General features: G+C 47.3%; 1 protein-coding gene across 3 annotated transcripts in view; it reads right to left on the reverse strand.

The window, feature by feature from the left end:
- ITSN2 (intersectin 2) overlaps positions 1–12,921 on the reverse strand; it is an 85,750-nt gene that overhangs the window by 1,810 nt on the left and 71,019 nt on the right. For all 3 annotated transcript variants that reach the window (XM_061990044.1, XM_061990042.1, XM_061990043.1), the window contains exons 29-38: positions 8,390–8,511; positions 7,419–7,525; positions 6,560–6,743; positions 4,797–4,895; positions 4,454–4,621; positions 3,402–3,614; positions 2,579–2,700; positions 1,960–2,042; positions 1,714–1,797; positions 818–991 (exon numbers count right to left, since the gene is read on the reverse strand). In XM_061990044.1, coding sequence (XP_061846028.1) covers positions 818–991; positions 1,714–1,797; positions 1,960–2,042; positions 2,579–2,700; positions 3,402–3,614; positions 4,454–4,621; positions 4,797–4,895; positions 6,560–6,743; positions 7,419–7,525; positions 8,390–8,511 — 1,356 coding nt within the window. The remainder of the gene's footprint in view (positions 1–817; positions 992–1,713; positions 1,798–1,959; positions 2,043–2,578; positions 2,701–3,401; positions 3,615–4,453; positions 4,622–4,796; positions 4,896–6,559; positions 6,744–7,418; positions 7,526–8,389; positions 8,512–12,921) is intronic.

Consider the following 12,921-nt stretch of genomic DNA (forward strand, 5'->3'; position numbering starts at 1 on the left):
TTTAGAAGTTATCTGTAAACAAAGACTATAAAAAAAATCAACTATGTTGTCTCAACCAGCTTTTAATCAGGCTTTATATGTCATTCTTTTCACAAGCACAATGACCTTGAACAATTACTGCCACAATTAGAACAATTAGTAGGTTTGCAGTGGCTATTTCATATAGAACAGCTCTGTGTGTGTGTGTGTGTGTGTGTGTGTGGCTATTTCATATAGAACAGCTGTGTGTGTGTGTGTGTGTGCATTAAAAGGTTTACCACAAAGTGAAAACTCCCCAGCCTCAGCTGAGCTGTCCCACTGGGAGAAGCAGGCTGGCAAACCCCATCACCTCACATAACTGAGCTACAGTTACAGGTAGGGCAATTTGGGTTGAGGATGTACCTCACAAATCTGCAACAATCAGCTGTGTCAGAGCCCCGCAAAGGCACTTCACTTTTTGAAGAGCTCTAGGAAGCAACTGACTGCCAAAAAGATGCTCAGTTTCCAAGAAAAAAAAGCAAACCTCATAGCTTACTGAGCTGTTGCTGTGCAAGTATAACCTAGCACCTACAGTGAGAGAGAACTTTTGCTTTCAACCCCTCTGTCTCCCCAGTCTGACAAAAAAGTAATTCTGTATTGAATCCAAAAGCCAGAGCGGGATGGAATCTGACTGGCCAGAACTGTTTGCTCTGGAGGTTGCTGAACCTCTTGAGTAAGGAGGCATCATTTCTGAGGAAGCAATAAAACTGACAGGCTCTTGGAACTGCTGGTGAGGAACTCTGTACCCCAAAGTCCCAGAAAACCCCATTCTGTTCCTGAAACAAACGTTCACACTTACCATCGGGTGAGAACTGGTCCCTGTCAAACATGGTGATGCACAGGACATCCTGATACAGATCCTTAATGAAGAACTGGCAGTTGAAGTTCCACTTGGGGTTCAAGGTGTCCTGCAGCGTCCTCGTAGTGTAGCTCTGTGAGCCCAGGCTGATTTCACAGTACGGGTTGCTCTTCCCTAAGCACAGAACGAGCAGTGAAACACTTCTGCAGCACAGAAACCTCCCTGCCTGCCTGGAGGCTGCTTGGACACAGCGCTGCTGCTGTCCAGGAGATGTGGGTCAGGCCACCCCTATGTCCTGGAGCTGCTTCTTCACTTGGTCCTCTGAAGCTAAATCCTGGCTAATCCATTCAGCAGCTGTAGCTGACACCGGAACGTTTCCCAAACCCCCACACTCCTCTCAGCATGTCTGGCCAAACATCATAGAATCACAGAATCATTTTGGTTGGAAAAGACCTCTAAGATCATCAAGTCCACCCCCTCACCCTCACACTGTCAAGGCTACCACTAACCCATGTCCCTCAGCACCTCAGCTACATGGCTTTGCAATATCTCCAGGGATGGGGGCTCCACTACCTGGGCAGCTTGTGACAGTGTCTAACAACTCTCAGGGAACAAGTTCTTCCTCATCTCCAATCTAAACATCCCCTGGCACAACTTGAGGATGTTTTCTCTTGTCTTGTCATTCACTACCGGGGAGAAGAGACTGACCTCCACCTCACTACAACCTAATTCAGGTAGTTCAGGTAGAGAGTGATCATGTCTCCCCTCAGCCTCCTCTCCTCCAGACTAAACAACCCCAGCTCCCTCAACCACTCCTCATCAGACTTGTGTTTCAGAGCGTTCACCAGCTCCATTGCCCAGAACAGACAGGACTGGATGCTCTTTCTGCCACTCACCATTGGGCTTACAAGCCTTTAGTTCAGTTGCCTCAATCACCTGCACCATCAGGCGCCCTATTCCTGAGGATTTCTGTGAGCGAGCTGGAAGCAAAGGAGGCAGAAATAAATTGATTAGCCGCACCTGTAAAAACTGCCAATATATCTGCAGAGGGAGACCCTATACAGACACCGTGGCATCCTCCAGAAAAGGCCCTATCCAGGCGTCTGTGTGGATGAGAGGGAAGTACAGGGCTCAGCAGGTACCTTGATAAGCCTTTTCACGTTTCTTCTTCTCAGTTTCGATGTACTGCTCTGATGCTGCTTTGATTTTCTGGACCCAGGCAGTCCTGTAAAGAGCAACCCCTATGTTCAGGGCCATTCCACAGGCAGGAAATTCTGCTAGTAGCAGCTGCTCTGCCCCAGTCTCTTTTGCCATTTCTTTCCCCCCACCCATGGGTCTTGGAGGTATCAGTTCAAGGACTAAAGCAGTGGGAGTTTCGGGGTTTAATCTTAGGCCCCATTTCCACATCAGCCTAAATAAACAGAAGTGGATCTGTTTTATTAAAGGCTGATGGTTTATCAAGAGGCTGACCAGGACTGGGAAGAATCCTACGGGATGTGGGACTTTGCATCTCTATTCTTCTACACGGCTGTACCATGGAGGAGTCGTAGATGTGTCTGGATTTCTCTGCAAGAGCTTGCTGCACAAGCAGAATAAGATCAGAGGAAACTTGTAACTCAAATGAGAGTCAAAGGGGTTTATCTCCTGACCGAGAGACTAAACCCTGTTATTGAACTGGGAGCCCCCGTTGTCTACTGACTGCCAACAGCCTGCAGCCATGGCCAGCGAGCTTCAGCTCAGGTCTGCACTGCCAGGACTCACCGCTCGTTGATGTTGTCAGTTTTAAGAGTGTAAACTCTGTCAATGTGGGATATGTGGAAAACTGGCTCATCACTGGAAGGGTCTGTGGGCAACTTCACTAGGACTTCGTTAAGGAAAATGGGCTGGAAGAAAAGCAAACATCACTGTGGCAGCAGCACCCTGACAAGAAACACTACAAAGATGTTTAATGCGTTGTTCTACTACAGGGAAAATGACGGTCATAGGACACAGGATGAACAATCAGATCTCCAGGTGAAGGACGGGACAGAGGACTGAGAGAAAACTGCTCTGGCGATACACCAGATGTGAAAGGGGCAGGACAGGGTAAGCAGAGCTGTGGTTTGGAGATTGGAAATCCTGAGAAACTGGTTCCCTTCTGGAAAGCAACCCTGATACTGAAACTTATCTCCCCAGCCCCAGCATCTTAAGAACATGCAGTGTGTGGACACAGAGACTAAAGTTTTGCACCTTTTACTGTTTTCTAAAGGAGGACAGGTATTGTCTTGTAAAGGTAGGACTTCGTACAAACTTAAGTCAAGGCTCCTGCTCCTGAACATTCCACTCAGCTGCTCAGGCAGGATGCTGTTTCTGCCCTTTCAGCTCAAAGCAGACAAAAGCGTTTATTGAACCAGGAGATAGAAGCCCGTCCTTCTCTGGGGAATAAGCCAAGGCCATTCGTACCTGCTGGCTGCCAGGATGGGCCTGTGTGACACTAAACCATCAGATGGGGCCAGGCAACTGATCCCAGCAGGGAGAACAGCATTCCCCATCATCCCTCATCCCCTTGTATCAACAGGACCACAGGGCACCTTGATGCACTCACCATTTTGTACATTTTGAACTGGGAGTTGGATTTGGGGCTGAACAGTTTATCGGAGCCGGAAGATACAAACTGTTTGACCATGTAGGTGAGCAGGAGGAAGTCATTGAACAGGAAGCCATACAGCTCCTTACTACTCTTAGCCTTGTACAGCTTGCCACTGTGCAGGAGCTTCCGTGGGCCCAAGCAGTTTGTGAGGGAGTTGAACACGGGTTGCTAGGAGAGACAAAACCCATTAGCAGCAGCTGCAGCAAGCAGGAGTTCCCGCTCCTCTTCACATTGGAGATGGCTCAAGCTGCTCAAAACACTCTTCTGTTTCATTTAGTGATTTTAGTTACAAGAGAAGGGTAACTGGTTTATGATTGTCCATGGCATCAGCACTACACCCAGCCTGAAGTATATTTAAACTTTACCAAGGACACACACAGATGTCTGATGGGATGAAGGCATTGACCTCACGGCCATTTGTCTGCTGTTCAGAAGCTGTGTCTAAGAGGAGCCTGCAGACTCTGCAGTCAGGTCACTGTCATGAGTGCACACTTGGTGATGGAACTAGGTCAGGCCTCCTGGGCTTCTTACACAGCCAGGGGAGAACTGTCCCACACCTCATTTTGAAGGCTGTCCCAAAAGGTATGGGAGCCTGAATCACGCATGTCTCTGAGGATCTGGCACTGAGGGCTTCTGTCCCCTTTCTGTGTGAGGGAAACCCTGGGAAACACACACCAAGTGAAATCCCACACACGAGCACCTGACTTAGTCCAGCGGCAGCACGAGCAGAGCTGCTGAGAGCAGTTATTTTTGTTCCTTTAATGGTTTAAATGGTATCGGTTTTCAGCTGATAAGTCAAGATTTCCTCACAACCAAAATCATGCAAAAAGCAGAGTTCATCACCTTAGTATGGCTATGAGCAGAATTTCATACAATACTTCTCTGCCAAAGAGCTCAGCAGTAGATCATGTTCCATCACCAAGGTCTGCCCTCCTCTCCCCTCCTCTCCCCTTCCCCAGCCCCCCTGCAACGCAGGGGAAAGGCCTGGTGTGTGGAGCATGTGGTACCTCAGCGAGCCCCTCACACTGCACGTGGGTCTGGATCCACTCCAGCCTGTCCGAGTTCTCCTTCTCACGCACCCCTTCGTTAACCTGGGAGCACAGCTCCTCTGCACGCTCCAAGGCCAGCTTCAGGTTACTGTGGTCGGGGTGGTTTTCTGGAGTGTTCTCTAGAATCTGGCACAGGTCAAAAAAGAGGAGAAAAGATCAAAACAGAGATCAGCACAGGTCCTACTTATCCACGCTCTCAGAGAAATTCCCATAAAAGGACAAGGCCCTTTTTATTTTGGCTATTGCTATCAAGATCAAACTGAAAAGCATTCACCTACAAAACCTTGCTGAGGGTACTCACGCTCTTGATGAGCAGAGGGTAGCGGGTTATCCTTTGCATAGGTTTCAGGAGGAAGCTGGAGAGGGGCATTCCTTTGCAGCGAGGGTCGAAGGCGAGTTTCTGTGGTGTAACCCAGAGACACTGTGTTACTCATCAAGAAACAGTTGCCTCACCACACTGAAAACTGGCTGATCAGATTTATTTTGAGCCCTGGCACAGGCTGCACAGGGAGAGTGTGGAGTCTCCTTCTCTGGAAATTTTCAAGACTTCCTTAGACATGTTCCTGTGTGACCTGATCCAGGTGAACCTGCTTCTGCAGGGGGGTTGGACTAGATGATCTCTAAAGGTCCTGTCCAAACCTACCATTCTATGATTCTATGATTTTTCCAGGCATTCCAGGAAATCTTAAGACTTTTTGGTAAGCAAATACAATACTTTGTACCTAGAACAAACAGGAAAGCTGACATTTTGCCAGCATAAGCTGTAGGGTCATTGTTCGTGCAGAATCGTTAAATTCCAAATGGCTCCAGCTTTTATTTTGGCATTACAGGCTTCACTCAGCTTGAAAAAAAGCCCCAAAGCAATGAAAGAAAAAAACTGCCCAACGTCGACATTTCTGGCATTTCTCCTTTCATGGCCTCCAAGCCGCCGCATCAGCTGCAGTATGACATAAACCATAGAATCATAGAATGGTAGGGGTTGGAAATAAATAAGGAATAATCATAAATAAGGAACTTATTTCTTTCAGGGTTCATGTTACACTGGAGTAATGAGCAACAGAAGGGGAAATGGAGGAATAAATAGCTAGAGAGAGGGATTGGTACATCAATAAAAAGCTTGCAGAACATTAACCATGGTCACCACCGAGTAACCTCGGAATGTACAGTAACCTAGAGTAACCTTGAGTGGTATAAAAGCTGGGCAGAGAAGAACCTCATGAGGTTCAACAAGGACAAGTGCAGAGTCCTGCACCTGGGAAGGAACAACCCCATGCACCAGTACAGGCTGGGGTCAAAGTGCTGAAGAGCAGCTCTGCAGAGAGAGACCTGGGAGTCCTGACTGATAATAAGCTAAATATGAGCCAGCAATGTGCCCTCGTGGCCAAGAAGGCCAATGGCATCCTGGGATGCATCAAGAAGAGTGTGGCCAGCAGGTCAAGGGAGGTTCCTCTCCCCCTTCCCTCTGCCCTGGTGAGGCCTCATCTGGAGTCCTGTGTCCAGTTCTGGGCTCCTCAGCTCAAGAGGGACAGGTTAGTGCTGGAGAGAGTCCAGCTCAGGGCCACCGAGATGATCAGGGGACTGGAACATCTTCCTTATGAGGAAAGGCTGCGGGAACTGGGGCTGTTTAGTCTGGAGGAGACTGAGGGGGGACCTCATTAATATTTACAAGTATTTGAAAGATGTATGTCAAGAGGATGGGGCAGCACTTTTTTCTGTAGTGTCCAGTGACAGCACAAGGAGTAATGGACAAAAGCTGGAACGCAAAATGTTCCACTTAAGGAAAAAGTTTTTTACTGTTCAGGTGAGGGAGCCCTGGCACGGGCTTTCCTGTGGAAGAGGGTGTGGAGTCTCCTCTGGAGGCTTTCAAAACCTGTGTGGACATGTTCCTGCATGACCTGATTTTGGTGGACCATTCTGTGATTCTGCAGCTGTGTGATTGGAAGGTTCTCAGCTATTTTTTGAAAGATTTTACTTTTCCAGGTTATTTTGATCTGGTCAACGGTGGTTAGAACGGCTCCTGTCGTGGAGGAAAGGAGATAGCACAAAAGCTATTGAATAAGATACCTTTAAGTAGTCTTTAAAATCGGCATCTTCATCGGTTTTGTGCTGCAGCAAGGAGGCTCCGTTGAGCTGGCAGCTGCAGAAGCGGATGTAGGCCTGCATGTGAGACAGCTCAGCCGACAAAATGTCCCCGATCATCTGCACTGGCATCTTCTCTCCTCCTGTCTTCTTACGCACTCGCAGTGCTCTGAAGAGGAAAGAAATGGACATCCAACTTTACTGCCAAGCCTGCGAGGGCTAAACTGAGATCCTAACATCATCCCTATCTGAAAGGCCTCAAGCCTGTGGGGTGAGTTCCCTCCTGCAGCGCTTCCAGGCAGTGCGGGGTCTGGCCTGAGCAGCACACGGAGCTGAGCTGAACCATCTGCCTGGTGGGGGCTGTGGGACTGACACTCTCCCTGGAGGTTTCTGGGACAAAGCACCACACTTCAGCAAATGATTAGCCACTTTGTCTCTCCCAACGTTGACTGTTGGAGAATAGAAGGTTGCTTTGCAGAGAACCTGCTTCTGCAGGGGGGTTGGACTAGACAATCTCTAGAGGTCTCTTCCAGCCCTCCCATTCTATTAGTCTATGAACTGGGAGGAACAAATGCCTCCTGCTCACATGCTTTTGTGTAGGCTCTGTTTCAGAGGTATTACAGCAAATGTGCATCTGTCCTTGCTGCTTATCCCCCCCCGCCCTCCTTGTAACAACTTCTTTGTCAGGTAGTCTGAAGGCATTTAGCTGTTCTGAATCCACGCAGGCACAGGAAATAATTATCAGGGACAGAAATATTTACTGTAAAACCAGAAAACTTCCTGGGGAAAGGAACAAGAGACTAAAGATGAAGAGGAAAACATAAAAATGTGGGTAATTACTCACTTCAGTAACTTTGTATTTGACATGATGAGTTCCTTCCAGTTAACAAAGATGAGCCCCATTTCCCCCTCTGTGAGACAGCCCGAATCAGCCATCGGTTTCTGGAAAACCTGCAGTCAAATAAATCAGAAAGGTGACCAGTTCTTCAGAGACAACAGCAGCTGGGTCTCTTGTTCAGCCTGGCAGTGCTGTTGCCATTTTGGAATGCTCAGTGGCCAGTTTGTCAGAAGTTAAAGGCAATTCCTTGCTGCTCTTGTCAGAGCGGCTGCCATTGCTCCTATGCACGTGGCTTTGTGCCAACATCACCACTAGTGAAGCAGGGATGAGCCCTGGGGCCTGTGGGCTCATGCTTCAGCAGAAGAGTATTCCCATCATTTCAGAGCCAACTGCTGCACCCAAGTCCTGCATCACACCTTATCTCCAGACCTGGAGCACCATAGCCAACCTGCATGCAGAACTACAGCTGCTCCCAGGGGCCCTCAGCACAGCTCCTCCGCATGGCACAATGAATACCTGTGTAACTCAGTTGATTGAACACCTTGAACAACTTCTTAATTCAGTGCTTTATATAGAGAGGTCAAGTCAGATGTCTCTGACTCCGTAATGCTGGCCAGTTCCTGCCCTGCCTTAGTGAGGTACTCTTGCTTCCAGAAAAGCAGACAATGAGCTTTTACAGTGCTTCTGTCATGAGCCTGTGCCCCTTTCGTAGACACTCCCGCCCAGCCCATCACCTTCACAGTGAGCCCAAACACCTAAGAACAGGATCTGGGAAACAGGAAGGTCCTTGGAGTACAATGGCTTCCACATCGTGATGGGTTTGCCTGGTAGACAACCACGTAACATTTGCTAAAAGGGAGGTGCTCACACACCTTTCCTCCTCCAGCATTTCATGACTTGGAAGAATCCCTTTATTGTTACCATTCAATAGGCAGAGTTATTTTTCCAGGTGCATTTTCCCATCCAAGACATCTCACCTCTAAGACGAGCTGGAGATCATCCATATACCTTTCTTCTGTCTGAATGAGCTCATGAATGTAGCCCTGCCTCTTCCTTTCCATGGGCTGCATGGTGTCGAGGCTCTGGAGGTCAGCACACCCTACAAGAAGCAAGTCAGCAGTTTAGATCCCACCCAGGCCATCACAGCTGATGAATTAACAAAATTGCAGCAACATACAACAGCCTGTGGCTCAGACAATACAGGCAGTGGTAAAACCCTGTTCCCAGCAGCAGCACGTTGCAAAACTGAGTGATGTAATGACCAACCCCCTCCCTGCTTTAGGTCATTTCCTACTCTGTCACCTTTGTATCTCTTCTTGAGCTTATACTGTGATGCAGAGTAAGAACTCCTGGCCTCCTGCCGCCCCATTTGCCTTGATTTCACTCATCCCTTCTCCTCTTCTGCCATACTGTTTCAAAAGTGTGATTTTCTCTTACCTTATGCAATGTCTTTTGTGAGATGAAGTCATATAAAACGTATCTGGCTGACTTAGGACTGTGCAACTTTAATCCCCACCCCATTACTAAAGTACTCTGTCTCGCTTATTAATTGATGACAGAAACCATCAGCAGAAACATGTGAAGTTCTAAAGTGTAACGTTCCAGTTCCACAACTTATTTTGTTTCCTCTTTTAGAACCAAACGAGTCTGACATATGTTGAATTATTTTTGTGTATCAAGTACGAATAACCAAAGTCATGCAGAGGAACACACAAAGACCTTCAGTGACACAGACCCCAAATCCTCTGTGGTAACATGCAGACCCAGCAGCTTCACTCTGCTTTTTCTCTACTGTACATGTTAGTACACACCAACAGTGTTTCAAATGTAGTAACCGAAGCAAAAACTAGTAAAACCAAAGTGGTGAATGCATTTAGATGGGTAAAGGAGAGCACAGAAAGCCCAACTCTGATCCCTCTGTCAGCCAGCACATGCCGGCAGAGCACTGAAATGTAGCAGAGGGTGGGGGAAAGGAAGAAACCAACTACAGAGCATTTGAGAACATACAGCTATCGCTTGATGTGATGGCATCGGCTTTTAACACAAGGTGAGCTGTGGAGTTTGCAGGATAGCAGAGAGGACACCACAGGGACTCATGTAGGTCTGGCAACTCCAGAGGAACGATACTTTCTGAAGGTTTACAGGTGTTGTGAAAGGGTGCGTGGCCTCAGTGCGAAGGGCCGTGCCACCCTTGTCATTCTCGCACATCCAGGGCACTAGAATGTGGCTTTATTCTACTCACTGCCAATATATAGAGCTGTATATGGGAAAGCTGCTCTAAATAATGAAATGAAAACCAGTTAGTAGTAAGTCTGGAGGGGGAAAAAAAAAAAAACAACAAAAAACACAAAAAACTTGTCCAAACTTGATGTGACAGTGGCCTAGTGGGAATCCCCCAGGCTTGTGTGCTTCCTGCTGGACAGGCATCAGGCTGCACTGAAGGAGCAGCATGCTCCAGCAAAACGCAAACAAGCAGTTGCCAAATGGAGTTCTATGACACTATTCAAAGTATTTTAATGGGGAACCCCCAAACCAACAACTCAAAGAAGTGAAACAGTAAAGGCAGTAGCTAGATTTAAAATTAGGAGTTTTCAGTAAAAGATCACAGGTCTTCAGCTTTCTGACAAGATTTGGAAAAATGCTGCTTTTGACCAAGAGTTCTGGGACTGCAGCTCTCGTGGCTGTGCTGCTTCTGGCCTTAGCTATTCCCAAAGTTCAGGCCACAAGTAGAGGAGAAAGGACTAAAGTCACAGATCAAAGTGATTCCAGTGAAGGCTGGTATCTCAACCCACCAAGGCAGACTGTGGCTGACATCACAGTGCCATTGTTTAGCCTGTATGGGGCTGAGTTTAAGCACACCTGCCTCCTAGGACATAACATTTAAGGCTAATCATGGGCTTGCACACGCTTTATGTATCCAGATTTGAAAGTCTCAGCTTTGACATCTTTGCTCTTGCAACAAAAGCAGGGACAAGTGGAAGCTCTCCTTGCTTTTTGCTCCTGGCACAACCCACATGCCGGGATCTGCGTTTGTCTCATGCTGTTGAAGCAAACACCCAAAGGAAAACGGGCCTTTTGTTATGCACCTAAAATAGATTTGGCTTATGAGCTCATTATCACATACAAAAATGCAGTTAAATTAACCAGCTCCTGTGCTAACCTCCTGCTTGGACTGTCAGCTTTTGGGATGAAGGGATATATTTTAGAGATTTAAATAAGTGCTCCAAATTTTGATGGGTCTGATGACAGTGGCCTACAAACATACTACACCAGACACACATCTGATTTCAGAAGGTGAATTCAGGCATTTGAATCTGAAGGGAAGAAAGGCAAACGAAACAGGCAACAAAACAACCAACCAAGTGCCTTAGTCAACGTATTTCCAACGTGGCCATCACAACCCATGGGCTCCATAGCATGGAAAGGGCAGACCTCTATCTCTAACTTATTCTCCTCCCACTTTCCCGTTCCCTCCTTTCCTTGCATCAACGCTGGCACTTACTGACTCCCAGCTCCCACCTTGGCAGCAAACAAATTCCAAGGGAGAAAAAGAAAACAGTAGTTTTCTTTTAAAAGCCAGGAATATGTGTGGAAGCAGTAAAACAGCCTGTTCTGGCAGCCAGAACCTGCTGGTTTGGCTTCTGTCTGCGAAGCTTCGTCTCAAGTTCCCCATACAGCTCCCGAAAGGCTGTGGGGTTTTGGGGGGCACTTGCAGAGGGGAATCTCAGCTGCCCACACTGGGGCTCACCTCGGTCTGTTCACTACATTTCTTTTTAGGTTTACTTTACCTTTGGAGGGCAAACCAGCCCACCTGCCATCCAGAGCAGGGGTCAGACAGTCTGGGGCATGATCTTCCCAGCTCTCTGAGGAGAATCATAAAATCATTTTGGTTGGAAAAGACCTTTAGGATCACCAAGTCCAACCACTAACCTCACACTGCCAAGCCCATCACTAACCCATGTCCCTCAGCTACACGGCTTTGCGGTATCTCCAGGGATGGTGACTCTACCACCTCCCTGCGCAGCCTCTGCCAATGTCTGACAACCCTCTCAGGGAAAAAGTTCTTCCTCATCTCCAATCTAAGCCTCCCCTGACATAACTTGAGGCCATTTCCTCTTGTCCTATCACTTGTGACTTGGGAGAAGAGATCAACTCTCACTTCACTACAATCTCCTTTCAGGTAGTTGTAGGGAGTGACCATGCCTCCCCCCTCAGAACACCTGATGCAGCACACAGTGGGTGTCCAGAACCTTTGAAATTTAGAGCGTAGCAAGAGTGATGCCTCCTGCCCCTGTGATGCCTTCTGTGCTAAATCCTGCTCTCCAAGATGAGGAATAGGCTGTCTCACAGGAGCAGAGCAAAACAAGCTGGCAAGTTTATAAACAGGAAATCCCATAGTTGTGGTTAACATTATACTTCCCTCTCCAAACATACCTAGCCATGAAATACTTTCTTCCTACTAACATAACCAACCCTGCATGAAAAACCATTGAGTTTCACATGTGAAATATAATCTACTCTGCAGGAGATCCAAATGCCTGAAAAACATGAGGGGCTGGGGAGAAAACCTTTCCAGTCACTGACATATTTTGGATTCAAGGGTGCACAGTGGGTAAGAATGGCACTTTCTGAAGGAGAGAAAACCTCCAATGAAAGAAGCAGGAAAGAGAATCAGCAACATTTAAGAAAAAATATCTTTTTTCCTTGTTAGAAAAATAAGTGAATTTAAATTCTTCACTTAAAAGCCAATTGCATGGAATGGAGGTAAAAAGCTGACAGATAAATACTTTCCAAGGTGCCCAGATATGCTTGGGCAGAGGTCTTTGTTTCCTTCCCCAAGGAACCTTCCCCCCTCCACTCCCCAATGAACAATGGAAGTCAGAATAATAGCTCTGAAAAGACATTTTAAGCCCCAAACATGAGCACTTGCCCTGAAGGATCTGTCTATACCAAAGGCATCACTGCTTTGGGTCACCAGAGAAGACTGCTCAGGGGTAGAGATCACCTGAATAAATCACATCTGTAAGGAAAAAGCTTGGTTCAGGGTTGTGTGGGGTTTGGGGGGAGGTTGGTTAGTTCCTGGGTTTGTAACTTTATTTTTGTTTGGGTTTTTTAGCTCAAGCCAGTTGATAAAGATGGAGAAAGCAGATAAGGTGTTTCTTTTCCAGTATTAGCCAGCCTCTACTTTCCCAGGCTACCACAGAAAAGATTCCATTTCACCTTAAGTACCCTGGGCTGGCATTGAAATAGTCCCTTTCATACAGCCAGAGAACAGACTGATGGTATCACAGGACATCACTCGTGGTCAATTTACAGTCTGTGCTGGCACATGTAAGGCTAACTCACTTGCAACTACCCCTGTGGCTGCCTGCAGCTGTCAGCAGCCTCTGTGCCTACCCAAACCCATGAAAGGAATTAATCCAGAAGAGTTTGCTGCTGTGGGAAAGCTGCTTTCCATCAGGCCCCGGGAAAAATACTACAACCTTTTATCCAGTCTCCCCTAATCAGT

This window comes from Colius striatus, chromosome 2 (genome assembly GCF_028858725.1).
Source record: "Colius striatus isolate bColStr4 chromosome 2, bColStr4.1.hap1, whole genome shotgun sequence".
Lineage (NCBI taxonomy): Eukaryota > Metazoa > Chordata > Aves > Coliiformes > Coliidae > Colius > Colius striatus.